Genomic DNA, 27,076 nt, shown 5'->3' with positions numbered 1-27,076 from the left:
AATGACATTTTTCCTTCTCATGTTTTATCATATGCGTGGTACATATATGGTACACGTACAGTACACTGGAAAGTAATATAAATTAACGAAAAACAAACTAAAGATCAATCCTTGTTACTGTAAGGGGAATTTTCATATTGCATGTACTCCTATGATACATCCTGTGGGTCTAATCATTTGTAAGTATTTTAAAGATGTTTGATTCTTGTAATCTGCTGAAGTATGAATGGACAGCACTAATGTGCTGCATGTGCTAGGTAATAGAAGCTGGCATGGGAAACCAAGGAACCTATAAAAGTGAGAAACACGGAAGTGACGTCATGATAAGACCTCTAACCGTCGATCTTCCGCCTACCAGCCAAGCTGAGAGTCGCTCCGATTTCCCCACACAAAAAACATTTCTGGTTGTCAACGCGGGCAGAGCCGACGCTTCCCTGAGAGGTAAATACCACAGATTTGAACCAGTTCGATTTAATGCAGCAGTTGTATAAATTAGTCTGTTTCCTCCCGAGTTCCAGAGGGCCTTGTTTACATCTCAATCCCCGGGCTAGAGTGGGTGAGAGGCGGCGGCAGAACGGGGCACAACGATAAGGGGGTGGCTAACCGTGCTAGCTCTCATGTTGTAAATTATTCTTAGAGAACACAATTGACTATGTTTCAAAATCTGTTGCTAATGTCCTCTGAAAGTACCCAACTATTTAACTCGCTGGAGTCATGTGTTTGGCATGCCGTTACTTTGCTGCTGAATTTATTTGCTACGCTAACCAGTAAGCTAATCCGGCTAACGGTAAATTGGCCAGCCGTTCTGTGGATTTGTTTTTTTTTTTATGTCGGAGTCGGACCGAAATGCCATTGTCCAGCTACAACCAGGCCATTTTTTACGTCGCTTAATCTCTTCCGGAACCTCGTACTTCCCATCCCCCAAGATGAGCTATCAAACCTGTGCTGCTGAGTCGCGGTGATACATTAGCCTAGCAAGATGTGTGTCACCCAGTTGGTTGCCTATTTTTAGCCCGGACCGGGCGGAATGCGAGCATTCGTCTGTCGCGGGGCTGGCACCGGAGCCGGCTGCCATGCTTTCGCGACTAACTTTGGTTTTTTTTTTAAAACCCAGGTGGGTAATTTGCGAACTCACGTTAGATTCGTGGTGCCAGCAAACTACTTTGATCCAGTGATCTTGATCAGAGTAGATGCAATCACGAAATACGCCTTCTTATGGTGAGGACTTGACCAATCTTACTTTTCGGTGTGTCACCAAGTTACCTACACTAGAGGTTTGTCTGTTTTCCTCACCCTCAAAGCTAAAGCATCTTCAGCTAATCCACTAAACCGTGTCTTAAGCCTTAACCCATACCTTGTATCCACCAAGGCGTTTTATTGATCAGATCAACACTGTAATAGCATAAAAAAATACAGGATATATGTGCAAGAAGTTGCTTGAAATCACGTTTTTATGAAGTTCAGTCGAAAGCTAGGGGCAGAAATGCAGAGTTGAAGTAGAGACACAGTAAGAGATGCAACCAGACTAAACAAAATGCTGTGTGGAAGGAAGTACGGTAAAGGATTTTAATTTGTTCATAGCATTGAAGAGCAACGAGTCAAATGGTAGGGTAGGTGTATCTGAGAGCTGATCAATTGTACAGACTGGGAGGGACCGTGACTGGTAGAGAGTCACCAGTGTTGGCGAGAACATTTTACGTGGCTGGCTTTGGAAAAAAGGTAGAATTTAATATTTTAATGCAAATGGTTGGGCTCCCTGTCAATGACCACATCTGTTTTGTTTAGTCTTTTCTTCTTTGTGACATTATTTGACTGTGTGATTATTTGGAGATTCCCTTCACCCATACATGTTTGAGAAGTCAGTAGATAAACAGCTGAGAATAGTGGGGATTCATTACATTGCAGTACTATCTGTAAATCCATATTCACCACGTCAGCCAATGAATTAATCGATTAACCGATCTGAAACTGAAAATGCTATTGTTCCTCAAAGGTAATGACACACACACACACACACACACACACACACACACACACATTAAAATACGCACATCTCATTCCAGCTAAAACTTAACTTAGTTGGGGGGGAAATACATGTAAAACCCGAGTCTGACATTGAGGAAATCCATGAAAAAGATATGGACGGTCTGAGAGGAAATTGTGATCTTTTTTGGGAGGCTGGCTATAAAAAAACTTTTGTTTGTTTATGTTGAATGGAAGTTAAATAATGTTTAATGAGTTCAACTCAAACTGTTCTATTGGAAGGGTTTACAGGTATGTCTGCTTACAACATGTTAAATGGAGCCTGAGCGAATAAACCCTGTATTTCCATTTGATTCTCGTTAGTTCCCTTACAAGGTTTCTTCCCTGATTATATTGGAATTTTGCAACCCTTTGTGATGGCAAACTGATTATCTTTGTATTTTGTACCAGATGAGACATTTCAGTACGCTTTACAACTTACAACCATTTATTCTTATCCGAGACCCGTCAGACCAGAAAATCAAGCCCAACTAAATGTCTGTGGTACAGGCTCAGAACAAAGGTGGACTATGCTTGTACTGTACTGTAGTGTACTGTAACATCCCTGCAATGCCAGATTAGATGAGTCGGTGCTTTTAAAAACCCACATGTACAGACTGGCATTTGTATACTATATCTAGTTTTTTAATGTTATTCATTTACCTTTTGTGGTTTTGAAAGGAGTATATAAATAAACTAAATTATTATTATACAACTAAGTGATTCATTGGTGAATCTAGAACATTATTGACAGATTCATGCATAATTTAAATAATTAAAAAAAATGTTTGCCCTAAATTCATAAAGTTAAGACATAAATTCTAATATTGCACTCTTAATCTTACACTTGATGTATATAGATTGGGAATGACATGAGATTGGGGGGGAAAAAGAAGTAATAATGAATAATCAACAACATTGATCATGTGTTTTTTCTTTTCCCTCCTCTTTTTCCTTAATTACTCCAATTCTTTCTCTTCCTATGTCTGTCTCTCTCTTTCTTATTCCTTCATTCGTTTTAGTCTTCTTTTTTTTCCTCCTCAGATTACTGCATAACCAGCTTTCCAAATGAGTGACGGGGAGTGTGACTTCTTCTGCTTCTTCCGCTGCTGCTGAGCGCGTTCTCTACGCGCCTCAGGCAGCCGGTAAGGCAGGGAGTCTCTGAACAGTAAAAACAAGAAGGTGGAAAAGGAGCTTCAAACGAGCCATTTCAGCCAATTGAACCATTTGGATCCGACGGGTAGGTGGGCTGTCTACCTGTCCGGGTGGTTGATTCAACTGACTGGATGTCTGTGGACATGAACAGCCAGGCGTCGGACAGCAATGAGGAAGACTTTGGGGTGAATTCTGAAGAAGAGGACGATGAGGACGATGGAGGGGAAGAGGATGATCAGGGCGACATTGCAGCCTACTATGAGGGCGTGGCCAGTGACGTGGAGCAACAGGGCGCTGACTCCTTTGACCCGGAGGAGTACCTGTTTACCTGTCTGACCTACAAAGAGAGTCAGAGGGTGTTGATAGAGGAGGTTAACACTGTGGCTGCTGCACTGAAGGTGAGCTTGTGTCTGTAGTTGGGTTGTGTCCTCTGTTAGCAGAGCTGAGCAGCTCCAAGAGAAGCAGTTGGGTTTCTTGATGGCTGCAGGTGAAACAAGGGAGCATTTCTCCCAGTTATATTAATGGATTTGAATCGTTGACTAAAATGAGCCATTGATGTCTGGCCTGTTGGTGATATGCAAACGTAACCCTAGATATGTTCCTCATTCATCTAATATTGACTGTACAGTAACAGCTGAAAGTACAAAGTCATCAAAACGGAAAGCGAGTGCCTGACATACAGCACATTTCAGTTTTCTAGGCTGGTAATCAGAACAGATTAATGGATTTGACTATAGAATAAAATGGTTTACTTTGTGTCATTGATTCCTGAATCTTTTAGTCAATAACAATATCATAATCTGAATTGATATCTTCAAATTTATTTTGTCTTGCCAGTGCTCAATAAAGCAAAATATATTTGATTTATAATCCTATTAACATAAGCAAAGCTGAGCAAACGAGTCTTTTACTGAATTATAAAGGAAATTCATTGATTTCTTTTTCTTTTGGTGACAATGAAATAATTGTTTCAGTACATTTTTGTTTTTATTTTGTTGGGAAGTTATTTGTTCTGTAGTAAAAGTAAACCATGCATTTTTATAGTAGGTTTACATAAGCAAAATTTCAAGATGGCAAAATCACTTTTCACTGAAGTAACAATTCAGTGATCTCTGTTCTGTCTGTCTCAGGTTTTGCCAGCGGTAGCAAAATTGATCCTGGTGCATTTGCACTGGCAGATTACACAAATACTGGACAGGTATGTCTTTTCTGTTACTTCCCCACTCCTGCCTTTTTCATAAACCCTTCTCGGCTTCAACCTCCCTTTTCCCGTTTTTTGTTCTCAATTCTCTTTTACATTTCTCCTATTATTATAATTATATATATCTTCTTCTCCTCACTCTCTTTACCTTATCTTATTATCATTTCTCTCCCATTTTCTTTCACTCCCCCTCTCATTCTGTTGCACTACAGTTTCATATTTGTATGTTGCTCGTGTATAATCCTTCTTTCTGTTCATGTCCCACACAGATATAAGTCCAACTCGTCGTTGCTGTTGTCAGATGCTCTGGTCCAGCCCAGCAGCACCTGCAGATCAGTCACTGTGAGTAGACCTCATTCCATACATGAGGGCTTACTCCTTGGACTTAAGCACATACTGTTTACAAGATTTCTCTTCAGTTTTTAATATATTATTCATCATATCTTGTTGTCATCTGGTTGCAATAATGCAGCAGATCCACTCGTGGTAAAAATACAAGTGATTAATCGATTTAGTTGATTGACAAAAGAATGGCCATTATAGGCATTGATTTATCTGTTAATGGCATTTATTAGGATAATAGAATATCCTGGTTAAAGCTAGTATTCTCTGCTTTTCTCAGTTTCTCTGCATCAGGGTTGAAGAATTTCAGTGTAGGCACATAAAATGTAGTAACATGAATATTATTTGTTACTTTATATGCTAAGCAAACACATAATTTTAATTTTGGATTAATGTTTAGCAGCACTACTTCTGTGGATTTAGCTGGTCATTTTTTTTCTTTTTGTAAATCAAGCTTTGCATGTAGCACTACGACGAGCTCTCCAGTGCAGTCTGTGTTTGATGCCATGTTCGTGTGTTTCAGGCCCCTCAGTCCCTCCAGTGTGGTGTGTGTCTACAGGTCGTACGGAGAGACTCCCTGTTGGCGCTGCCTTGCCAGCACTCATTCTGCAAAGCATGCTGGGAGCAGCACTGCACTGTCCTGGTTAAAGATGGCATAGGAGTGGGTGAGCAGAGTGAATGTGTGTGTGTTTGCGTGCTTCTGTGTAGTCATCAAAGCTGGTATTACAGCAGGTGAGTCACACTTTGTTTGATGTGATCTCCCAAGTATCTGTTTGTCTGCCCTTTTATTTGTGGGTGTGAGTGGGTGGGCTCAGGGTTTCCTCTCGGGTTCAGCCTCTGACACTTTTGGAAGTTTATATTAGCCTACGCTTTCCTGCCAGACCAGCAGTGTTTGCAGTCTGGTATTTAGTTTAACAAGGCAAGCTTTATCGGTCACTTAGGCCATGTCCACACCTACTTGGGTATTACTGTAAACGTAGCCTTTTCTATGCGTTTTGGGGTTTTGTCCACACCCAAACAGCGTTTAAGGTCACTGAAAACGAAGCTGTCATAAAACTCTTGCCAGGGTGAAGATTTTCGTAAACTCTATTTTCAGTGTTGACATTTTGACTCGTAACGTCAGTGTGACATAAATACATTGAACGATGGCTGTGATCAAATAACCTTGCAAGATTTTTTTTTTACGTGTTTTCACATAAATGTACAGTTATTTTTGCAGAGTATAGAAGAGGTTATAGGATTAAAATGGAGCCAGAGATCAGATTTGATTATTTTTATTTTATATTATGATAGTAGAGGATATGCTTCACTGCTGGCGCAGGCTACATTTCTGCCTGAGAGGGGGAATTCTGTTGCATCTCCAGCTGCTGATCGGCTCGCAGACACCATGTTGATCAAAATCCAATTTTCACTGGTGTGAAAAGAACTTTGGGATAATTTGGGAAAAGAAGGCCACATTTCTCGGCTGCATTAGTAGAGCCTTGACGACCCGCTGTGACGCATTTGGTCTTCAAATGTAGCCTCCAAACGATGCGGCCGCTGAATCGGGACACAGCTTGTATCTGTGTGGTAAAGTGCATACAGTTTACAGACTCCCCGTCCTTCAGAGTCTGTGAGCATACTTGTATGTAGTAACCCATATGTGTGACCCTGAGGCACATCTCATAGGCTCCCCGATAAAAGTCAGTCCACGTAATCGAGTCACTCTGAGCCTGATAAATGTGTCTCTATCAGCTGTACGAAGGACACATTTATCATGAAAAATGACCCTGAGCCAGTTTCTTTGTACTGTAACACTAGAAACCAGCCGGCATAAACCACACACAACTGGAGGAACTTTCACAGACCAACTTATAATGATGGCTGTTGTTTACTGGTGGATTATTACACAAACGGCAGCCTTTGTAGTGCAGTGTGCTTACATGTTGCCTTTCTTTACCCTGTGATATTCCTAACTCTTTGTAATTAATCTATGTGTGTTATTTCAGGTATCTCGTGTATGGCTCAGGAGTGTTCCCTGCAGATGCCAGAAGACTTTGTAATGCCGCTGCTGCCAGGAGAGGAGCTGAAGGACAAATACAGACGCTACCTCTTCAGAGACTACGTTGAGGTGTGTGTGTGTGTGTGTGTATTAAGTTTGTTTGCCCAGGGTCATGATCTGCATTGACAGAAAATGTCAGAGGCATGTGGAAAGGGAGTGAGGAGGAGAGCTTAAACCCATTAGGCCCTTGTGGTCTTTCTTCAAGAGGTGAATATTTGAATCTGCTTTCATTTAACGTTAAATCTGAGTCCTCTCTTGCCCTTTGATCACTCCCTTCACTGTCTGTCTCACCAGCTGGCTTACCTTCTAAATATATATTCATGGCTATTATATCTCAAATTAAACACTTGTGTTTTCTTTAGGGATCATTTACTCAAATTTCAGAGAAACATTTTCAGTTTTATTTACCCAGGTTTTTTAGATAAGTGTGTCTGAGGTTTCGCCCTACAATTAAGGTGAATAGAAATGGTTTGTGGTGCTAATAATATTGTATTGTTGTCTTTCCAGAAACAATATCCCTGTTACCACAAGGGATATTAATCCACAGTACACACTCTTAAGTTTTTATCAGTTTCCCCAACTCATATTTAGGGGTTACTTGACCTTATTAAAACTCACCTCAATGCTAAAGTTGATCCAAGGCAACTTCCAGCAAGTTGTATCTAGGATCATTATCATGTTCATTGTTGACAACATGAACATATGCATCGTGACGTGTGTTACTTTGTCCCTCTCTCTCCGCCCCGCAGAGTCACTTCCAGTTGCAGTTGTGTCCCGGTGCAGACTGCCCCATTGTCATCAAGGTGCAGGAGCCCCGGGCGCGCAGGGTGCAATGTAGCCGCTGCAGTGAAGTTTTCTGGTAGGACACACAAAAACGGCACACAGTTTCAGTTAAACGCTGACAATTTCACAAAATAATGTTTTACTGTGTCTCTGTTATGGTCAAGTTGTATTGCCTGCCTGCTGGCTTTATAACAGTGTTGTTTTCATTCATCTCATTGACTCTGAATGTTGATGTTTATTTGTTATCTTAAAGCAGTTTCAGCTCTTTGTATCTTTCTTTTTGGCATTATTGTAATGTCCTGTTAAGTTTTGGTTCAGAGAGAGAGAGATTTGAGTGCTGTTTTTTTGTCTCCCTTTCTCTGTCTTAGTTTTAAATGCCGTCAAATGTACCACGCACCCACAGACTGTGCAACAATCCGGAAATGGCTGATCAAATGTGCAGATGACTCTGAGACGGCTAACTACATCAGTGCGCACACTAAAGATGTATGATGGATCTATATATTTATACACATGCATATAGTCACATACACAAGCACCGGTGTGTCAACATACTTATACACATACTGTAGTTTTGTACTTTGACAGTTAAATTGAAAACGCATAAAATACATGTTACTTATTATCTGTAATAAGGGGTATAATCTGTCACTTTACCTAATTCAATGTTTGTATGTGAAATTCTCCTCTAGTGTCCCAAGTGCAATATCTGCATTGAGAAGAATGGAGGGTGCAATCACATGGTGAGCCAGATATGAAAATCTCCTTTTCCCAGAACACAGGAAATGCTAAAAATATATTCAGATTCCGAGAGCTGAAGTCTTCAACTTGCATATTTTGACACTTGTTTAGTGCACTCTTGGACATACCGGTATGTGATACCTGGTATGTGCATGCATCTTAGAAATTGTATGATAAAGAGTATCATGCAGCTTCTAAGATGCATGTATTACAAAGCATTTGTTTTAAGTCAAACAGTAAATGGGTTTTCTTTGAAAATATTCAGCTACTGATTTGCTCAGATTGAATAGCATGTGACTTACATGGTTGTTTTGTCAGGTTTCTGGTTTGTTAATTTGACTTTCTCCTGTGTCTTTGTTAATTTCAGCAATGCTCCAAGTGCAAACACGGTAAGAGGATTGTCTCCGACTTTCACACTTCCAGTATGATCTAGTGTTGTATGAGCTCACTGTTCTCGAAGGCCCTTTATATCCACCCAGTGGCTTAATAGCCACAGGAACAGAAGTCAATAACTCACCAGCCTCTTCATTAATTTGATTTGGCCACCGAGATAAGGAATGTGGTTTAAATGGAGAATATATTACCAAGAGCAGCCAGCATATCAGCCAGTTTAGACAGGCTGTCAACTTAAAGATCCAATTGTAGGATTCTGTGATATCTAGCAGTGAGGTTGCAGATTTCAACCAAATACGATGGCTGACACGAAACGGCAAATGGCCCTATCTAGAACCGGTGTTTGGTTTGTCCGTGGACTAGTGAAGAAACACGGCAGTGCAACATTGCAGAGTCCGAGCCCTCTTCATTCCCTCTCTAGCTCACTCGACCACCGCTGCGCCCTCACTGCCTCCCTCCCTCCCGCTCCAAGCTTGCAAATTAAAGCAGGAGAGGAATGGTGACTTTTGAATGCTGTACACTGGCCCTTTAAGCACAGAGCTGCTTTTTTTCGGCCGGTCTGTGGTACAAACACCTACTGTGTAATGCATGTATGTAGTAGGGAGTCCATGAATGTGTGCTTTGTGTGTCCTGAAAGACTTCTGCTGGATGTGTCTCGGTGACTGGAAGACTCACGGCAGTGAATACTACGAGTGCAGCCGCTACAAAGAAAACCCTGATATAGTCAACCAGAGCCAGCAGGCTCAGGCCAGAGAGGCCCTCAAGAAATACCTCTTCTACTTTGAGAGGGTGAGTTCTTTTGGATCCCTGCTTGTTATGCTTGAAAGTAAAGTAAAGGGCAAACATTTAGCAAATAAGGTGTTTATATCTTCCCTCTGAACACAACCCCCTTCCTAGGTTTACGTTCTTTCTTTTGTTGTTGTTTCTACCCAAATGCTGAGACTGGTGGAGAAATCTGTGGAACTTGATGGGATTTAAATTCTCAAAACCCTGCTTTATATAAACTAGGAACAGATGAAAGATTATTTCATTTTCAGATTTGAGGGAGATTAACACATAACAGATTTTGTCCTCCACTCTTTAGGGACATTTGTGTCCAAAGCCAATCTCGGGGCAAAAAATATCACACACGGTCTGAAGGTTGTAACAAGAACATTTTATTAACACAGCCAAGCTTCTGTCCAGCATAGCTCTCTAGATCTGCAGGAGAAATATTTAGGGCCCGACCGATATGGTTTTTTCAGGACCGATACCGATATTTATGAAAATGGGAGGCCGATAACCGATATGTGCAACCGATAAATAGAAGAAAAAAATTCTCGAATAAATTAAAAATGGCACACACTGACTCGAACTTCCATTAAGTGTTTTTAATAGTACACTACAACGACATGAGTGCATATATTGTCTTATTTTATCAAGTAAAATATAAGTTATAGGTTTACTCAACAGCCTGGTAGTTCATAGAAATTCAGGTAGAAATAGGTTAACTCGGAGTTCCACAGCTTATCAAAAACAATCCTTATTTTATTAACATAGGCTGCCTAAGGGCGCGATCAGTAGCGTGCCTCGGCACTGCCCCAGGGGGGTCCCCAGCGGCTTTGCATTCACACTGCTCCAGCCCAAACGGGCTTTGGCCCGTTAGCCCGGTTGTACAAACGTCATCACGTCCTAATACTACACATGCATGGCTTGATGTTGTTTTGAAGGAGCGCCGTCTCTGCATATATTTATATTAAACACTCGATCTGCATCAGCGAATGTGCGCACGAGCGGATCTGTGCGAGCAGGCAGCGCGAGGAAAGCGGATTTTGGACGGAGAAACACAGCGGCATTTTTCTTATAAATGCACCGGTCCGGTTCCGGTACCGGTCCGGTTCCGCTCACACCACGAGTCTAAAGAGTGCAACAGCTTGTCAAAATACAGTGTCAACTCCGTGTTTTCAAAGTAGAAAGCGACATCGTGGTGGTTTAACGAGGCGGAACAGCATCAGAACAACATCAAGCGTGTAAAGTACACGAAAAACGTAGCGGGAGCGCGCGGCGAGGATTGTTGCGGCCGCGCATCTTGCGGAGCAGGTCTACTGTGCTGCGCGGAGGCGCTCCTAATGTAAATGATTATTGATTTATGAATTAATTGATAGGTAGCTTATTTTTGGAGTATTGATTTATTTTTTTTTATTTTATTTTTTCTCCTTGGCCTGGCGACCCGCCAGGCCTGTACAATGGTAGGGGAAACACTGCTTACCTCGAAGGAAATGTGTTTTCTCTGCTTTAAGTTGTATCCGCACGCAGCACCGTCCTTAGCCCCACGTGGCCGTCTAGAAACCGCTCACGAGTCACAGGGAGCGTGAAGGCACCCCGCCCCGCTTGCAGCCTTGCGTGTTGATTGGTTGTATTCCGTGTGCCAAACCAATCAGATGCTGTGACGGGCGAGGCAACTTGGCAAGGCTCATGAATTCCAAGTGGCAAGAGCGGAAGGCGCGTTCAGAACGAAACGGCTGCAAAATTGGTTGTGAAAATTATATGAACTTATCGGTGGGAATTTATGGAAAGTATGGCCGATACCGATATCCCTAAAATGTTAAATATCGGCCCGATATATCGGTGCGGCCGATAATCGGTCGGGCCCTAGAAATATTTGTATTTGTCTGTATTTCCTGTTTTATTTATTTTTTTTAATCTTAATCCCACTAGTGGGAGAATCACAACAAGTCTCTGCAGTTGGAGGCTCAGACGTACCAGAGGATCCAGGAGAAGATCCAGGAGAGAGTGATGAACAACCTGGGAACCTGGATCGACTGGCAGTACCTGCATAACGCTGCAAAGCTACTGGCTAAGGTACTCTCACACTGATAGAATATCAATGTGCCTTTCTTTAACATTCTGACTTTGAACATTATCCAAACTTCCTGTCTTGTCTTTTCCAGTGTCGCTACACACTGCAGTATACGTACCCTTACGCCTATTACATGGAGTCTGGCCCACGCAAGAAACTGGTGAGAAATAAACATCTCTTCACAGAATTGTTTCACATTAACCACAAACTTCCACCTGGATTCAAGGATTTTGTGGTTAAAGGCCAAGGTCACTGCGACCTCAAGTCCGACTAATTCTTTTGAAAAACTCCAGAATTTATATGCTAAATATCACAATTTAACACAAATGTCAAATTACAAAAGTATGACATTTTGGACAAACATGTATGTAAACAACAACTTCACTGGTTGGCAGAGGCACACAAAAGCAAGACAATAAACTTGTACGTCATCTGTCCTCTACAGTTTGAGTACCAGCAAGCTCAGCTGGAAGCCGAAATAGAAAACCTGTCATGGAAGGTGGAGCGGGCCGACACCTACGAGAGGGGAGTGGTGGGAGGCGAGGGGGAGCTCAGTGCCAGTGACAGAGGGGTAAGATCAGATCAAATGAATCTATTGTTGTGATGTTTGATACAGACATTCATGTCTCCCTCAGGATGATTTATAACTCGGTTTGTGACTTAATGCTTGCAAAACTAACAAAGGTCCCATAAGCATTAGCTGCCCTTTGTATTTAGGAAATGTTACCATGCTAAAACTAAGATAGTAAATATTATACCAGCTATTATAACATTGCCATTGTGAGAGTGTTAGTTTGCTGCGATGAGCATTTAGCTCTAAGCACCACTGTTTACATAGTTGTAGACTCCGTTTCTGTTTTAAAAAGTAAGGAATTGTGAAGGAAGCAAATGGATTCCAAATTTAAAAACGAAACTCAATGTTTTCTTTGAGCAAATGTCGTCAACAATAACTAATATTTCATCTGTTTTTACAGGATCTGGAGAATCAGATGCACATTGCTGAGCAGAGGCGACGCACGCTGCTGAAGGATTTCCATGACACCTGAAGCTCTATCGCAACTGCAAAGCACCAGCATCTCCCTCCTTAGTTCCTCCCTTTCTTCCTTGCCTCCTACCGTTGCTTCCTTCCATGACCAGCCCTCGGTGCAGTCACACGGACTCCTCCTTTTGCTTCTCTATGCTCGCTCATTTGCTTCTTTCTTTCTGTCTTTCCCTCGTCTCACTCCCATAGTGCTGCAGGGGCACAGAATGGCACGGTTGTACCTCTCTTTCCTCCTCTCATCCTCACCCTCATCTCATTTACATGTTTTGGCTCCAGAGCGTCACATTCTCCATGGTTACAGCTTTTCAAATCTGATCATAAAGGTCAAATTTTGAGGTGAGGTCATGCGTGTGTGAAAACAGTAGGTATGCTTTAAGAAGCATTAACGAGCTGGCACGAGTAGCTAGAAGCAACAGGTTTGCTGTTGAAAAGAGTCAGAGCTGTTACATTATTCCTGTGATGCTGGAATAATCATTAAAGAGAGAAAAGGTAAAATGATGCAGAAGCTTTGTTGTTCAGCAGGCAAGGAAGATGTGGGAGATGGAATAGTTTTCTTTAAAGAGGCTGCTGATTGTGGATCTGTATTTGGTGGTTTCACATAAACCATAATGACTAGTGGGGCACTGGCTGGCAGTTGTGACTTTAGTAATTACCATAGAAATTTTCTGAGCACATTTAAATTTCAGTTACCTCTTCTTGGCTGCAAACGTTTAATTGACATAAATGAATAGGACATTGATAACAACAAGATTTGAAGTAGTTATGGAAGGTTAAGTGGAAGAAGCCATCCGCCAGTGGAGTGTAATACTTCTGGAGGAAACGTCTTACTGTCACTGCCGTGGCTTTTTTTTTTAACAATCTTTATCATGAACCAGGACATGTGCAACTTCAATGAGAAATTCACAATGGCAGTCTATGGAGACCTTTCATTGGAAATGTTTTTTTTTTAATACTATGTCATAAACGTGTAAATGGTGTGTTTACTGTGGAAAAATAGTGACCTCAATCCAAATACTCCTTGAATTAAACAAAACACAGTATTTTCCTATTATCATGCATGTTCATATAAACAAAGTACTAAAGAAGAAGATGAATGTGTGTTTTGAATGATTAGATTTTGTTGCCAGGGTTTCACAATAAACACACCTCCCCCTCCCGTTGTTAGTAACTAACCTGACTTACTACTACTGCCAGCAAATAGTTGCTATTCATTATGGTTGAAGTTAAACTAACTGAATTACTTTGAACCATTTTTGTCTCTTTACATTCTCTTACTGATGTTGTTGTTTGATTGTGTTGAGCTAGCATAGATCCAAACCAGTGTGAATCAGACCTTCTCCATAAAAATCTAACATTTGCCCCTCCACTGATCAGATGATGAACTTAAGTGTGATCTCTGCCATTCATGCACACTACAGCACCCACCCACGGACACTGACATAGCATTTGCACGCAAATACCACGCACGCGTTGACACACTCATGCTCAAACACTCCGCTGCAGAAAAATAAACCTTATAGTTGATTTGTCTCCTTCCCCCATCTTGTGATCTCTTCTCTTTCTCTACATTCATCCCCTCACTTTATTTTGCGCTTTATTTTTTTCCTTTCTTCCTGCTCACATTGTTCACTTCTCTTCTGGAAAATGGCTGTTGATAGATAGATGGTTTAAAAAAAAAAATGAAGAAAAAAAAATACAAAAAAATGTTGTAATTTTCAACGGTTGTACATTAATACAGAAATAGAGTTACTGAGAGTTTTTAAAACCAGACCCTGTCTCTCGCGTGTTCATTACACACGCACATACACACTTCCAATTTAATTCGATAGATAGTAATAGGTGTTTGTCTTGAGTAGTGTTTTTTTACAAGATGAAATGTGATGAGTTAATAATATATAAATATTTCCAACCCTCTTTCCGGGAACTTCATAAAGAGTTTCAACTTCTAAATTTTAGGAATAACATCTTTAAAAAAAAAACCCACCTGTAAACTGATTTTTGCAGAATAAACCACTGACTTTGTGTTCGTAACTACTATCTATGGTATTGGGACTGGAGATCTATATTTGCAACATCCAACACCTGTCATGTAGGATAGGAGCAAACGCCATTTTACATATTAGCCGTTGCATATTATTTTTCTGGACAGTCACTGCTGCGCTGGCACACGCTGCAGAAACCCACGGCACCTCTGACATTATCAGATCGGCATCTATTTTCTCACAGGGTGTCTGCTACAGCCTAATATGGTTCAGTGTACTTGTGTGCCAAGATGGTGTTAACTACCCTGCTTCTCTGCCTGACCTCAAGTGCGTGACCCATTTGGGGTGGATTGCACCCTCAAGTGTTTATTACAAAGCAGGGCAAGGAGGCAGCTCCTATTATAAAAGCTCATGGTCGTATAATGCGTTGTGTTCTGATAAAGTGTGACTCATTTTGTATTTATGACCTCTGTAAAAACCGATTAACTACTTTCCAAATGACAGGCCAGAATACAGTGTGATATCATTTTTGAAGATGCAACATATTTTAGCTGCACATTTTAAAATCCCAGTGGCAAGATCAAGGAAACGCTTGTTTGTTTTAACAATGGTGGAGAGAGTAATTAAGGACATTCATTTGGACTTTACTTTATGCTACTTCATACTTCACTACATTTCAGATGAACATATTTTACTTTTTAATCTACTATGTTGATTTGTAAATTTTAGTTACTAGTTGGGTCTGCTTTACAGATTATTATTACAAAATACAATCAACTAAGAAATGTCGTACATGTTATCATTGCATGAACTGCCCAGAAGTATATAAAGTAGTAACAGTGGCGTCTTAAATTAGCCATTCTGCATAATCAATACATTTACCTTTGGTACTTACGAAATGTATTTTAATGGTAATACTTGTGTAAGTATGTTTAATTTTGAATGCGTTACTTTAGTTTAAGATCTGAGCACGGATCTCGAGTCTGTGGCCATTTGTGATCAAAAACGAGTAGTCGGGTCGACCGGACGTGACGTAGTGTCGGAAACGCTGTCAGACGGGCTGCACGTGTCTACGGGAGCAGGAGAAAGAACATGACCGCACACTTGTGGTTGGTAGAGAGGCCCGAGAAAGAACACCTAAGCGTTCGTATCGGCGTTTTCCGTCCAGTTTGCGGCCGTTAACGGACCCTCGGACGGCGGGACTCTTCCCGGCTCCTCGGAGGCGCGCGCAGCTCAGACGACGGGTGGGACTTACCGACAAGAAGAGCAACACAAGGCGGAGGAAGAAAGTTCTCGGTCTCCGTTCCCGGGCCTGTGTGTGTTGTCTTGTCTGTGTGTCCTCTCGCTGCCGCAGCAGCTTGTCCGGTTTTTATTTTATTTTATAACTAAACTCAGAAGGACACGTGTGGGTCATTATTCGGACGGCATGGCGGACTACCTGATCAGCGGGCAAACCGGTTACGTCCCCGATGATGGACTCTCGGCTCAGCAGCTATTCAACGGTGGAGACGGACTCACATACAAGTAAAGACACCACGCTCACTCCCAGTCCCCTTCCCCGAGCAGCCAGGCCAGCGCGACCACACACGGGTCTAGTTTAGTCCTGCAGCGTAGCTCTGGAAACGAGTTAACTGGACCAATTCACTGTTTCAACGTACTGGTGTAGAATGTCCAGTTGTTCAGCTACTGGATCTGTGTCACCAAAGTCAGCCATATATTGGGGACAGTCAGTCACTGATTAATTGATACATACGTTGCTAAAATAAACCTTTATTCACCCCTTTTTAAAGGAAGCGTGGTGTCTTAAATTTGAAATTGCACATTCAAAGTCGTTGCTGATAGTTTTTAAGTAAGTGTCTTAAAAGGTGAAAACTTACTGTAGTTTGAATTGCAGCCTCTTGGGAATGAAATCAAGGGGGGGCACATTCCTTGTGTCCACACACTGGTTCCAGATTTAGATCCTGGCTTACCCTTCCTGTGTTGTTCTGTTGTTCTGTCTTGGTCCTGGTCATATTCATGTCATTTTAAATCCCAGATAATATGTTGGATATAAGTTTCCCCCCATTAAAAGGCGTATATCCAAAAAGGGTCCTGTGTCCTGGGATAGAGGATATCACGTGTTGTACAGATTTTAATGCCCGCTGAAGCAAATTTGTGATTTTGAGCTATATGAATACATTGAATTGAAATATATTTCGATATAAGTTCTACAAAGTAAGGTCTTAAAGTTGCCAAACACTTAAATAGCAATTCATCGTTCAAATTGAGAAAATGGGGGAAATAAATGCAGGTAATTAAATTCTATTGTAGAGCAATGTTCAATGAATAGGCGCACACAGTACCATTAAAACAAAAGTGTATTGATTCCCCACTGATTTAATTCTCTTAAATACTATTCATAGTGTGTTAAAGTACAGTAGAAATGGCTGACAGTCACTCATGGCGCATGCATGCACATGCCTCCCTGTCTCCTTTTGGTCTCATACGCCACATGGACCCTCGCTGTCACTCCTACGCCACATGCATCCACCCGTCTTCTTTGCAGGAACGTTTGTCACTCACAGTTGTTCTGTAACGTGACGCCGTCTGAAAGATTCCCAAGAAAGAAATTCCCTTTTGTGTGCCGTTCGGAGAAGTTAAGTCACAGTTTCCCTGAATACCTTCTCGGTGTTCTATTTCTGAACTGGAACATACAGTTTGCAATCAGTGCCTATACTGTACCTGTTGTTGCGTCACATTTCATTTTCACAATCTTTGATCGCTTAATTGTACAATAAAGTCCGAAAGGTCCAACTTGATCAGTCCTTAGTTTTAGAGGAGCTGCTCTAACATCATCTGTCTTGTCTTGTCTTGTCTTTCAGCGACTTCCTCATTCTGCCAGGCTACATCGACTTCACGTCAGATCAAGTGGTGAGTCGGATGAAGGACAAATATTAACGCATAATATCTGATTAGAGCTGCTGTTGTGGAATGAATTAATCTGAATGTGTCTCCCATAATAAATATTCCCTGAATTTAGGCCTACAATACCTAAACAAGCCAGAGCAGTAAATAATGGTGCTATGACATTTATGGGATGGTAAATCCTAAAATCTAGTGTCACGTGCCAGTTACCAAAATCATGCACAATACCAGAGGCCTTTACTACGAGTTCAACATACCCAGGGTATCTTCGACTTATCCAGCTTAAGTACCCCTAACAAAGGCAATCAGAGATAAGCGGTCACACGAAGCTGGTTATCACCTCGTTAAGTCCCAGGGTTTCCCTGTCGAGCTATGAGCGCGTGCACATGAAAGAGGCGGCGTTTGCAGCATTTGATAATCTATCAGAAATACGAAGAAGGTTTCATCTACCAAATGCAGGAAGGACAGCTGGCAAAAAGTCGCCGACTGTGTGAACGCATAAATGAGATTAATAGTCGTTTAATGTGACTGCCCCATCATAAGGGCACTACCGGATCTGATTGATTTAAATGAATGTGTAAAGTGTAAAGTGCGTTGATAGTGGTGGAGTTACCGAGGCTCCTTGCAACGGTCTCAGTTCGAATCCGCCCTGCGGTCCTCTTTTAAATCATGTCGTCGCTCTCTCTCGTCCCTTTAACTCTCACGCTGTCCTCCCGCAATAAAAATAACTTAAAAAAAATAATGTGTTGCTTAGATGTATTCTTATGGCGTGGTTTATTCCCTCCGATGAGAATCTGTATCTCTCATATAAAACATCGTCAGGGACGGACAAAAGGGGTTTTGCAGGTCTCTGAACACTCTAGTTCTCCTAAGAGACCTCACGATCCACCGAGCTTCTTCTTTTTTTTTTTTTTTTTTTTTTTTTTTTTATCCGCGCACCAAGAGAGCTGATTGGTCAGTAGGCGGTGCTTTTCTCCACATTGATCTCTTATCAGGAACATAACCTGCTCCGGAGCAGGTTAGCTCCACAGCGTCAGTTACCATGACGATGTATCCCGGTAAGAAGTGAACCAGCGTAGGACGGAAAACCCAGAGTTAACCCTGAAGTTACCTGGCTCAGCCCAAATCCTGCTTCGTAGTATAGGCCTCTGGACCCTGAAATCAAAGCAACTAAATAGAAGTCAGCCATATATATTTTTTTTCTACACAACTGTACTTTTCCTTAATGTGACGTGTCATGACATCACCAGGATTGAAAAAAGCTGCATGTAGTGAACGTCTGTGAATGAGTGAATCTATCTGCTGTAGGACATTTTAGTGTGTAATGGTTATATTTGAACCCAGGAGAAGTTTCCCGGTTTGTTAAAGTGGGCTGTGTTGATGTGTGGCGTATATCTTCCTAGGACTTGACCTCGGCGCTCACCAAAAAAATCACCATGAAAACTCCCTTCATCTCCTCTCCCATGGACACCGTCTCAGAGGCCAACTTGGCCATTGCTATGGCAGTGAGTAGTGCGACGTATAAACACATGGATTATTGGATTGTTTATTGTTCCTGCTATCAAGTTAGCACGCTGTGATGCTCACACACACACACACACACACACTCACACTGATGTATTGTCTCCTTCCAGCTAACAGGTGGCATCGGCTTCATCCACCACAACTGCACTCCAGAGTTCCAGGCCAATGAAGTTCGCAAAGTCAAGGTAGTGATGATGAATATTTGTACGGTCATATTTTGTCTTTACGCTTCTTCATCCCTTTTTCCATTCTTTCATTTTGTTCATCTGCTCACCTCGTCTCTGATTCAAGTGTTATTTTTTCTTACATGATAATTTTCTTTCCGTTTCTTCATTTTATCGTTTGTTTTTTTCTGTCGTCTCACTTGAGCTTCTCTTTGTCTTTCTCTGTTTATTTGCTGTTCTCAGTTTGAAAGATGTAGATGTGTTGCTTCCCGTGAACCTATGCTTTATCCAGCCCTGCCCGTTGAATCCCGTACATCCTTCCCCATGCTGTTATCCTCTCCGTTTTCTCCACGCTATCTGTTTAAATCCACTTTCCATTTACTTTCTTTTTGTTATACACCGTCCTCCTCATGCCCCCATTTGTTCTTGCAAACCCTGCTTTTCCTCACCTCCTTCCTTCCCTCCCTCCTTCCTCCAGCGTTATGAGCAAGGCTTCATCACAGACCCCGTGGTGATGAGCCCCAATGAGCGAGTTCGGGACGTCTTCCAGGCCAAGGCTCGCCACGGCTTCTGTGGAATCCCCATCACAGACAACGGCAAAATGGGCGGCAAGCTGGTGGGCATCATCTCTTCCAGAGACATCGACTTCCTGAAGGAGGAGGATCACAACCTGTCACTGAGCGAGGTGGGTGGAGGTTAGACATAAGTCATTAGCCATTGGTAACTAAAAGGACTAAGGTGCTGGCTGCAAATGTTTGGAAATGATAAATCAAGGTTTAATTAAAGATATTGATATAGTAATGGAAAAAAGAGGTATGTAATAGCTATGAATCACTGTTAAAGTGCCGCATGGTTAAGTATTAAAATCTCCAGAAATACTAAGTTTCTACATTTTCTGAAACCTCTGCATTTCCTTGCATCCTCTATGGTGACAGGTGATGACGAAGCAAGAGGATCTAGTGGTCGCCCCTGCTGGAGTGACACTGAAAGAAGCCAATGAAATCCTCCAGAGGAGTAAGAAAGGTAAGAAGGGTGTTGAATCTATTATTTAAGACTCGCATGCTTTTTGCTGATCATTTCCGTTAATAACATGACATAAATAGATTAACATGCATGACGTGTTTGACCTCTACGATTCGTCCTGCAGGTAAGCTGCCTATAGTGAATGAAGAGGGCTCCCTGGTGTCCATCATCGCCCGCACAGACTTGAAGAAGAACAGGGACTTTCCTCTGGCCTCTAAAGACTCTCGTAAGCAGCTGCTGTGCGGAGCCGCCATCGGCACCCACAACGATGACAAGTATCGGCTGGACCTGCTGGTGCAGAGTGGGGTGGATGTGGTTGTACTGGTAAGGAGGATGTTAGTACAGGTTGTAGGTGTGGTGTCTCTGGATTCACTACATTTGACTTGTCTAAAAAGATGTGAAGAGTACCGTTTCAAAGTAATGATGCCCTGTAAATAATAACACGTCACACGCTTCTTTTGAACCTCCAGGACTCATCTCAGGGTAACTCGATCTACCAGATCAACATGATCAAATATATCAAAGAAAAGTTTCCCGACCTCCAGGTGATCGGAGGGAATGGTAACTACACTTTGCTTTCCCTAATAATAACCAGAAAAGTTATTTCTATTGATCCTAGCTTCCCATCCCAATCATTGACCAGCTCTAATGGCCTCTCTGTCTCCCCGTCTCTGCTTCAGTGGTGACTGCAGCGCAGGCAAAGAACCTGATAGATGCAGGAGTGGACGGGCTGAGGGTGGGGATGGGCAGCGGCTCCATCTGCATAACACAGGAAGGTGAGTGACTGATGGGGAAACTCAACACACTGCATTGGTGTCGCTCATTTCTGCCACCTTCAGAGCAGCCACCAGCCGTTCTGGAGCCTCAAGTCTGGTTATTGAATCTGCGAATCAAAGGGGGAGAGGAAAATCGCAGGGAAAATTAGGTGCAGCTTTTTGTGGTCATTTCGTTTGAACAGTTTGATTGACTTTGGTTCGGCAGAATGGCAGTTTTGGCCGTGTCTGGTTTTGCTTATATCGGCTTGAAAATGGCAAGAAAATTGTTTGGTTCAACAATTTGTTGTGTAGTGTGTCTTTGTGGGTGACAACTGATTGTGCATCCAAGACTCATCAGGAGACTCGGATGGAAAGATGAGCATGTTAGAATAACTCTATCTTGGTTTGTATAGTCCATGATGTGCTCAATGCTTGGGGTGCTGTGTGTGTTGATCCCTGTCAGATTCCCTATGTAGGCCCCAACAACAGCAGCTATGTTTGGTTGGGATTCAGTTTGTTGACATTTCTCTACCAAGTCACATCAGATACTGTGACATTGTGACCACCTGAACAGATAAACTGTAGATGGTTAAATTGTGCAGTTAGCGTTGTTATAGATACACATGGGTTTAAAATCTAATTTGTCATTTAGCTGCGATTTGCCTGGCATTGTTGACGAGTAGACAGTAGATATTTTTAGCCTCTGTAGTTTTTTGTGTCGTCTCCCCTCATCTCGTCTCAATATTCCTCTCAAATCATTAGCAATATTTGTTCTTGTTCATTTTCTTTTACTTACAGTTTTCTTCATTTTTGTCTGTCATCTTCATCTTATTGTCTTTCGACCTGTCTCCTCCCCTTCTTATTCTCTCCTCCGTTCTCTCTGCTGTCGCCCCTCCTTGAATTCTCACCACTACTTCCCATCCTGGTGTTTGTTTGGTGTGTGTGTTGTTTGTGTGAGATAATGTTTGTGTCCATGTCCAGCTCCCCTCAGTGTACCACCAGCAATAAAGCTCCACAGCCCCAAAACCCCAACCACTGTTACGGGATACTCCAGTAAGTTTCCCCGCCCCCTTTGGCCTGCGCTGGATTCCCATTGGCTCCACTATCACAGTGTGCCCGCCCTCCCCACTTCACAGCCTGCTGCATTGATTGGTTAACAGCTTTGCATCGGTAGAAGTAGTAGAGGTAGTGGTCATAGCTTGTTTTGTTTTTCTTAGATTTGAAAGCTAGCCTTGGGTGTTTTGAGGTTTTGGGGTTTTTTGCTTGTTCCTGCGTCCTCACTAACCTGTCAGTCATCCTCAGTGGTTGCTGCTCTTCCTCCACCCACGTTTCTGACCGTTTGGTCTCTGGTCTTGATGATGTCATCAGATTGAGACGCTATCCATTTGTGTGCTTTGGTTGCCAATGGATACAATTAGTCAGGTGGTGGTTGTTTTAAGGCCAAACTCTCTGTGTGCAGCTTCCGTGACAGGAATGTGATTTTAGTGACCCCTCACATCGTTGTATGAGTTGTAGGCCACAGCTCTCATTCATTTCTAACACCCATTCATAAATGAAGGTCGTGGTAACTGAATATTTTTCCATTTTTAGCCAATATTTTAAGAAAATTATGGAAAGTCTGAAGGCTGTCAGTCATTTTGACTGGCTGGAGAGACCTTGGAGCTCCTCTGGGATCACCACGGGTCACACAGCGGTGTCGCTTCATCTGTGCCACTGGTGTAGAAGTAGTTCATGCTGCGGGATTCCCTCCCCGGTAAAGCGAGAGCTTTCAGGGTCTGAAAATCCCACGAGTCTAGTAAACCCAGTTTAGCAGCAGCACAGTGCAGGTTCAAAATTCAGAACAAAATCCAACACAAGAAGTCGCCTGTCTCTGCTTCAAGTGTGATCGACATGAAAAAAGATGGAAGTAATCATTTCCACAATTAACTTGCTTTATTTGTTGTTAAACCTTTTTTAAAAACATCTTCCCTAAGCTCTCCTTCTTGTTACTGCACACACAAATGTGTATTAACAGACATTGGAAGCCACATTCAACAACATTCAACTGTCCATGTTATTTGCTCCTGGCGACTTTGCTTCATCATTCATCTTCTTTATCAAGGGTGAGGTAGCCTTGATGAATGCATCTTCTTTCAGCCTTTTGTGTCATATTCTAATTTCTGTGACTCTCAAAAAGATCACATCGTATCTTCCGAGTCTGTAAGTAGTAAGAAAATGACATTCGAGTGGACATGTTGATTGTTGATCTTTAGGAAGGCCTGAGGGCCAAAAACCTGAACCTGAATAATAGAGAAATGCATGAAGAGACGGTGTGCAACCCTTTTTTTTTCTTTCTCACTTCTCACAAAACACAGTATTTTATCCATGACGGGACATATCAGCGCTCACCTGCTATGTGTAGTCTGAACAGCATCGGGCTGTGAAAGGGTGAGGTGTCTTCATTCCGTCCTTGTGGTGTGGGTCTTTTATTTTATTTTGCTTTGATCACATGTTTTCTGAAATGATGTACAGAACAGTAAAAAAGACGAAACATTGTTGTAAGTTATATTTTTAAAGCCAGTCCCTTTTAGCTGCTGCAGTTACAATTCTTATTTTTGAATTAAATCAAATCCATATTGTTTTTTTTTAAGGCCTTTATTCTAGCAATAGTGAAAGTGTTTACGTTCTTTAACACCTTCCTATGTAATAGTTTTATTGTTAGTGACTGAGTCCACCATTCCCAACCTTACCCTTTTTCTCCAGTGTGAGTTTGCATAGTTACTGTGTAAATCATACAAGCCGCTGCAGCGCCGAGGATGGAAAACGTGTCCCTTACTTTGGTGTGAAAGATTAGTGGGTAATATCTTTGAGATGAAATTGATTTGCGGTCTCCAGTTGAATAGAGGCAGGATATATTTATTATGAGGCGGGGTTTTGTAGTTTTAGTGTTGTGGGAATTGTTTGCTGATGTTACAAGTTTAACTCCCTCATTTTACTAAACTAACTGGACAACAGAACGAGACACGTTCCCAGCCTGTCTGCTCCTTCACTGTGTGTGAGGTTTTTTTTTTTTTTTAAGAAAATTTAACATCACTGGAAGTTTCAACTGTGCATGCCTATCAAAACTCAGTTGAACTCTGTCAGTTTATCAAATAAACAGCCACCTGATGACTCTGGTCCCAAACCTCATCTGTATGTTGAAGCCATTTTTCTTTAAACATATCATATTGATATTAATTAATAATTGTCTGCTCAAGATGAAAAAGTTTCCAACTTAAATCTGTGAAGCTTTTGTGTGGTTAGTTGTGATGACTGCTATACTACATACCGGAGAATACACAAGACTAGAAACATGTAGTTAAGATGATAAAATTCAACAGCTGTACACATTTTCTAACTTCCTGTATCCTCTTCTTCCTCTCTTCAGTGCTGGCGTGCGGCAGACCCCAGGCCACCGCCGTCTACAAGGTATCCGAGTACGCCAGGCGCTTTGGTGTGCCGGTCATCGCTGATGGCGGCATCCAGACTGTTGGGCACATCGCCAAAGCCCTGGCACTGGGAGCGTCCACAGGTATGGATAGAATCAGATTGCAAGTGTATAATTGAAGTATTAAGTGATGAGAGTTCTCTTAACCAAACTACAACTCATTTATTTTAAATTTGACTACAGCATCTATTGTAAATACGTTTTTTATTTTTCATCTGTCAATGTTTTTTCAAATCTACTTTTCAGATAGGATTGTAGTTTGAACGATACATTTTCTGATTTGGATTTTGTTGTTCCTTGCCCTCCATGTGAAACCAGATTTATGGTGAAATTAAAGCAAAAAGACCAGCCTTTTCCCCACTTTCACTCCATTTAAGCCCTTCAGTATGCATCTTTCATTCCAGTCTTCTAACTTAACATCCACTTACTAACCCTCTCTCGCTCTGTCCATCCAGTGATGATGGGCTCTCTGCTGGCTGCCACCAGTGAAGCTCCTGGAGAATATTTCTTCTCCGACGGCATCAGGCTAAAGAAATACCGTGGCATGGGCTCCCTGGATGCCATGGACAAAAACCTGGGCTCCCAGACCAGATACTTCAGGTACAAAATAAGTAAAACTGAGCTAACAGACACTCATTCAAGTTGATCGAAGTGTATAGTTGGGTAACAGCACCCTGCTAGTGATTTAACATTTTTAGAGGGAATATTCCATCGATTTAATCACCTTATTATTGATCTTTAGCCACAAGGTGGCAGTACACCGGTTGTATAAGATAATTAGCTTTCAATGTCAATGAGTGTGTGCACTCTTTCTGTGCCACTAAAACCATCCTATCATTCACTAATAGTTTTCTTCCTCTCCCCTCACAGTGAGTGCGATAAGATTAAAATTGCTCAGGGTGTTTCTGGAGCGGTGCAGGACAAAGGCTCCATCCACAGGTTTATTCCCTACCTGCTGGCTGGCATTCAGCACTCCTGTCAGGACATTGGATCCAAGAGCCTCACACATCTCAGGTAAAAACACAGGAAAACCGATGATTATAGAAACCTGAACCCTCGAAAAAAAATAATAATAATCCTGCACACTGGATAGTAAAACGTTAGGGGATTTTTCTCTGTGATGCAAGATTTCCATCATCTTTCAGAATACAAGCGGGGAATAATATGTCTAATGTGATGAAGTATATTAATTGTTTTACATAACTAGTGTCAGAAATAATGTTGAAATGCACTAAGTAGACTTATTAAGTAGACTTTAGGTCAATTTTACCTTTAAAAAGTTTCTAATGTTCACGTTTTGGAAACATTGTTGTAAATGTGTAGGTGTTTATTATTGAGGTCACAGTTACATCTGTACTGGACTTTATTATATTGAATAGTGTCTCTAATATTTTGTCAATACTATATTCTTTCCATGTTGCCGTGTTGTATTCCTTCCCCTTGATGTATGATGTTTGTGTAATAGCATGTCTTTCCTCCCTGCAGAGCCATGATGTACTCAGGGGATCTGAAGTTTGAAAAGAGAACAGCTTCAGCTCAAACGGAGGGTGGAGTCCACGGCCTGCACAGGTACACAATCACACAAACTGTAATGCTCACTGGTGTTCCTTCAGCACAGATCCACTCAACCAAGAAGGTATTAATTATAATTGTATTCTTAGTTTCATGTCTCGCTCCACCAACACAGCTCCAGCCTGTATTGGCATGAAACCATAGGAAGCATCGTGGACGGCTGTGTTGTCTTTTACTCGCTGACCGACTCCTCTTTCTCCCACAGTTATGAGAAACGTCTGTTTTGAGAAGGAGCCAGATGGAGAACTCCCTTCCAAGAGGCACATTATGCAAACCCTCTGAAATTCATCCTCTCCTCACACACCACTAAGACATACAAATTAGTCTTCAAAGAGAACCTCTCACACCCACTGTACTCTTTCAACGATCCATCAAGTCTTCCTGCCAGTGTCATCTATGCATTCTGTCTGTTGTTTTGTTGTATGAAGAAGGGCAAACTAAGCATTTATAAAATCAGTGCACCTGTGATTGAGTCCTCCAATGCCTTTCATTTGTGATTAAAATAGATGTATGGTAAGGAATGTGTCCAATAATAAAGCCTATTTGTTTTTCCACGAGATGCTGTTGTCACGAGTAGTAGTTTGAAAAATTCTGTTTCTTGTTACTATGTAAGATAATAATATAATATAAGCAGAAAAAGTCATAAAAAATGTGTAATATGTATATAATAAAGTCCAGAAAAGTGATTGAATCCTAGTATGTAAAAAAAGCAAAGTGAAAAGTCATAAATCATAAAAAGTCAGTGTAGTGTGTCAAAAGAAGTCATACTATGGTTTCTTGAAAAAACTCATGGTTTGCCAAAAAAGGCATAAAAAAGTTATGATATAGTATGTCAAAATAAGTCATAGTATGGTTCATGAAAAAGTCATAGTATATTTTGTAAAATAAAGTCATAGTAAAGTGTGTCACAAAAGCTTGCCGAAAAAGTCAGTATGGTATGGAAAAAAAGGAATTAAAATATAATCTAATAGACTGTCAAAAAAGTAATAAAAAGTCAGTATGGTATGGAAAAAAAGGAATTAAAATATAATCTAATAGACTGTCAAAAAAGTAATAAAAAGTCAGTATGGTATGGAAAAAAAGGAATTAAAATATAATCTAATAGACTGTCTAAAAAGTAATTATAG

The 27,076-nt window shown here is 41.5% G+C and overlaps 2 protein-coding genes across 4 annotated transcripts; both read left to right on the top strand.

Moving 5' to 3' along the window:
• The first annotated feature begins 330 nt into the window (after positions 1-330).
• On the top strand, positions 331-14,327 carry arih2 (ariadne homolog 2). Of its 2 annotated transcripts, none has more exons than XM_084016309.1 (15): positions 331-441; positions 3,067-3,575; positions 4,308-4,375; positions 4,648-4,720; positions 5,244-5,385; positions 6,709-6,830; positions 7,511-7,620; positions 7,913-8,030; positions 8,237-8,287; positions 8,653-8,674; positions 9,316-9,467; positions 11,376-11,519; positions 11,609-11,677; positions 11,963-12,088; positions 12,492-14,327. In XM_084016309.1, the coding sequence occupies exons 2-15, from the start codon at positions 3,309-3,311 to the stop codon at positions 12,561-12,563; spliced, it is 1,536 nt and encodes a 511-aa protein (XP_083872435.1). In that variant the 5' UTR covers positions 331-441; positions 3,067-3,308; the 3' UTR covers positions 12,564-14,327. The 2 variants fall into 2 exon arrangements, with proteins under 2 accessions (XP_083872435.1, XP_083872436.1); XM_084016310.1 differs by having other exon boundaries at positions 345-441; positions 3,045-3,575.
• Positions 14,328-15,577: 1,250 nt separating this feature from the next.
• On the top strand, positions 15,578-26,506 carry impdh2 (IMP (inosine 5'-monophosphate) dehydrogenase 2). Of its 2 annotated transcripts, XM_084016294.1 has the most exons (15): positions 15,578-16,065; positions 17,403-17,451; positions 18,849-18,950; positions 19,080-19,154; positions 19,612-19,818; positions 20,069-20,156; positions 20,281-20,480; positions 20,627-20,717; positions 20,837-20,932; positions 21,893-21,964; positions 24,318-24,461; positions 24,833-24,977; positions 25,248-25,391; positions 25,863-25,946; positions 26,155-26,506. In XM_084016294.1, exons 1-15 carry the CDS (start codon positions 15,968-15,970, stop codon positions 26,174-26,176), a joined length of 1,617 nt encoding a protein of 538 aa, XP_083872420.1. In that variant the 5' UTR covers positions 15,578-15,967; the 3' UTR covers positions 26,177-26,506. The 2 variants fall into 2 exon arrangements, with proteins under 2 accessions (XP_083872420.1, XP_083872421.1); XM_084016295.1 differs by lacking the exon at positions 21,893-21,964 and having other exon boundaries at positions 15,579-16,065.
• The last annotated feature ends 570 nt before the right edge of the window (positions 26,507-27,076 follow it).

Source organism: Eutrigla gurnardus (assembly GCF_963514095.1).
Source record: "Eutrigla gurnardus genome assembly, chromosome: 8".
Classification (NCBI taxonomy): Eukaryota; Metazoa; Chordata; class Actinopteri; order Perciformes; family Triglidae; genus Eutrigla; species Eutrigla gurnardus.
Note: the sequence above shows the minus strand (reverse complement) of the source record. Positions and strands in the feature narration are given on the sequence as shown.

What these genes read in the sequence shown, in the direction of transcription:
- arih2 (XM_084016309.1), top strand. Translation starts at nt 3,309, where the DNA reads ATGTCTGTGGACATGAACAGCCAGGCGTCGGACAGCAATGAGGAAGAC. An exon ending in CTGTGGCTGCTGCACTGAAG is followed by an intron (nt 3,576 to 4,307) that starts GTGAGCTTGTGT and finishes TGTCTGTCTCAG; the next exon opens with GTTTTGCCAGCGGTAGCAAA. An exon ending in TCTTCAGAGACTACGTTGAG is followed by an intron (nt 6,831 to 7,510) that starts GTGTGTGTGTGT and finishes TCCGCCCCGCAG; the next exon opens with AGTCACTTCCAGTTGCAGTT.
- impdh2 (XM_084016294.1), top strand. Translation starts at nt 15,968, where the DNA reads ATGGCGGACTACCTGATCAGCGGGCAAACCGGTTACGTCCCCGATGAT. An exon ending in GGAGACGGACTCACATACAA is followed by an intron (nt 16,066 to 17,402) that starts GTAAAGACACCA and finishes CTTGTCTTTCAG; the next exon opens with CGACTTCCTCATTCTGCCAG. An exon ending in GGGTGGATGTGGTTGTACTG is followed by an intron (nt 20,481 to 20,626) that starts GTAAGGAGGATG and finishes TTGAACCTCCAG; the next exon opens with GACTCATCTCAGGGTAACTC.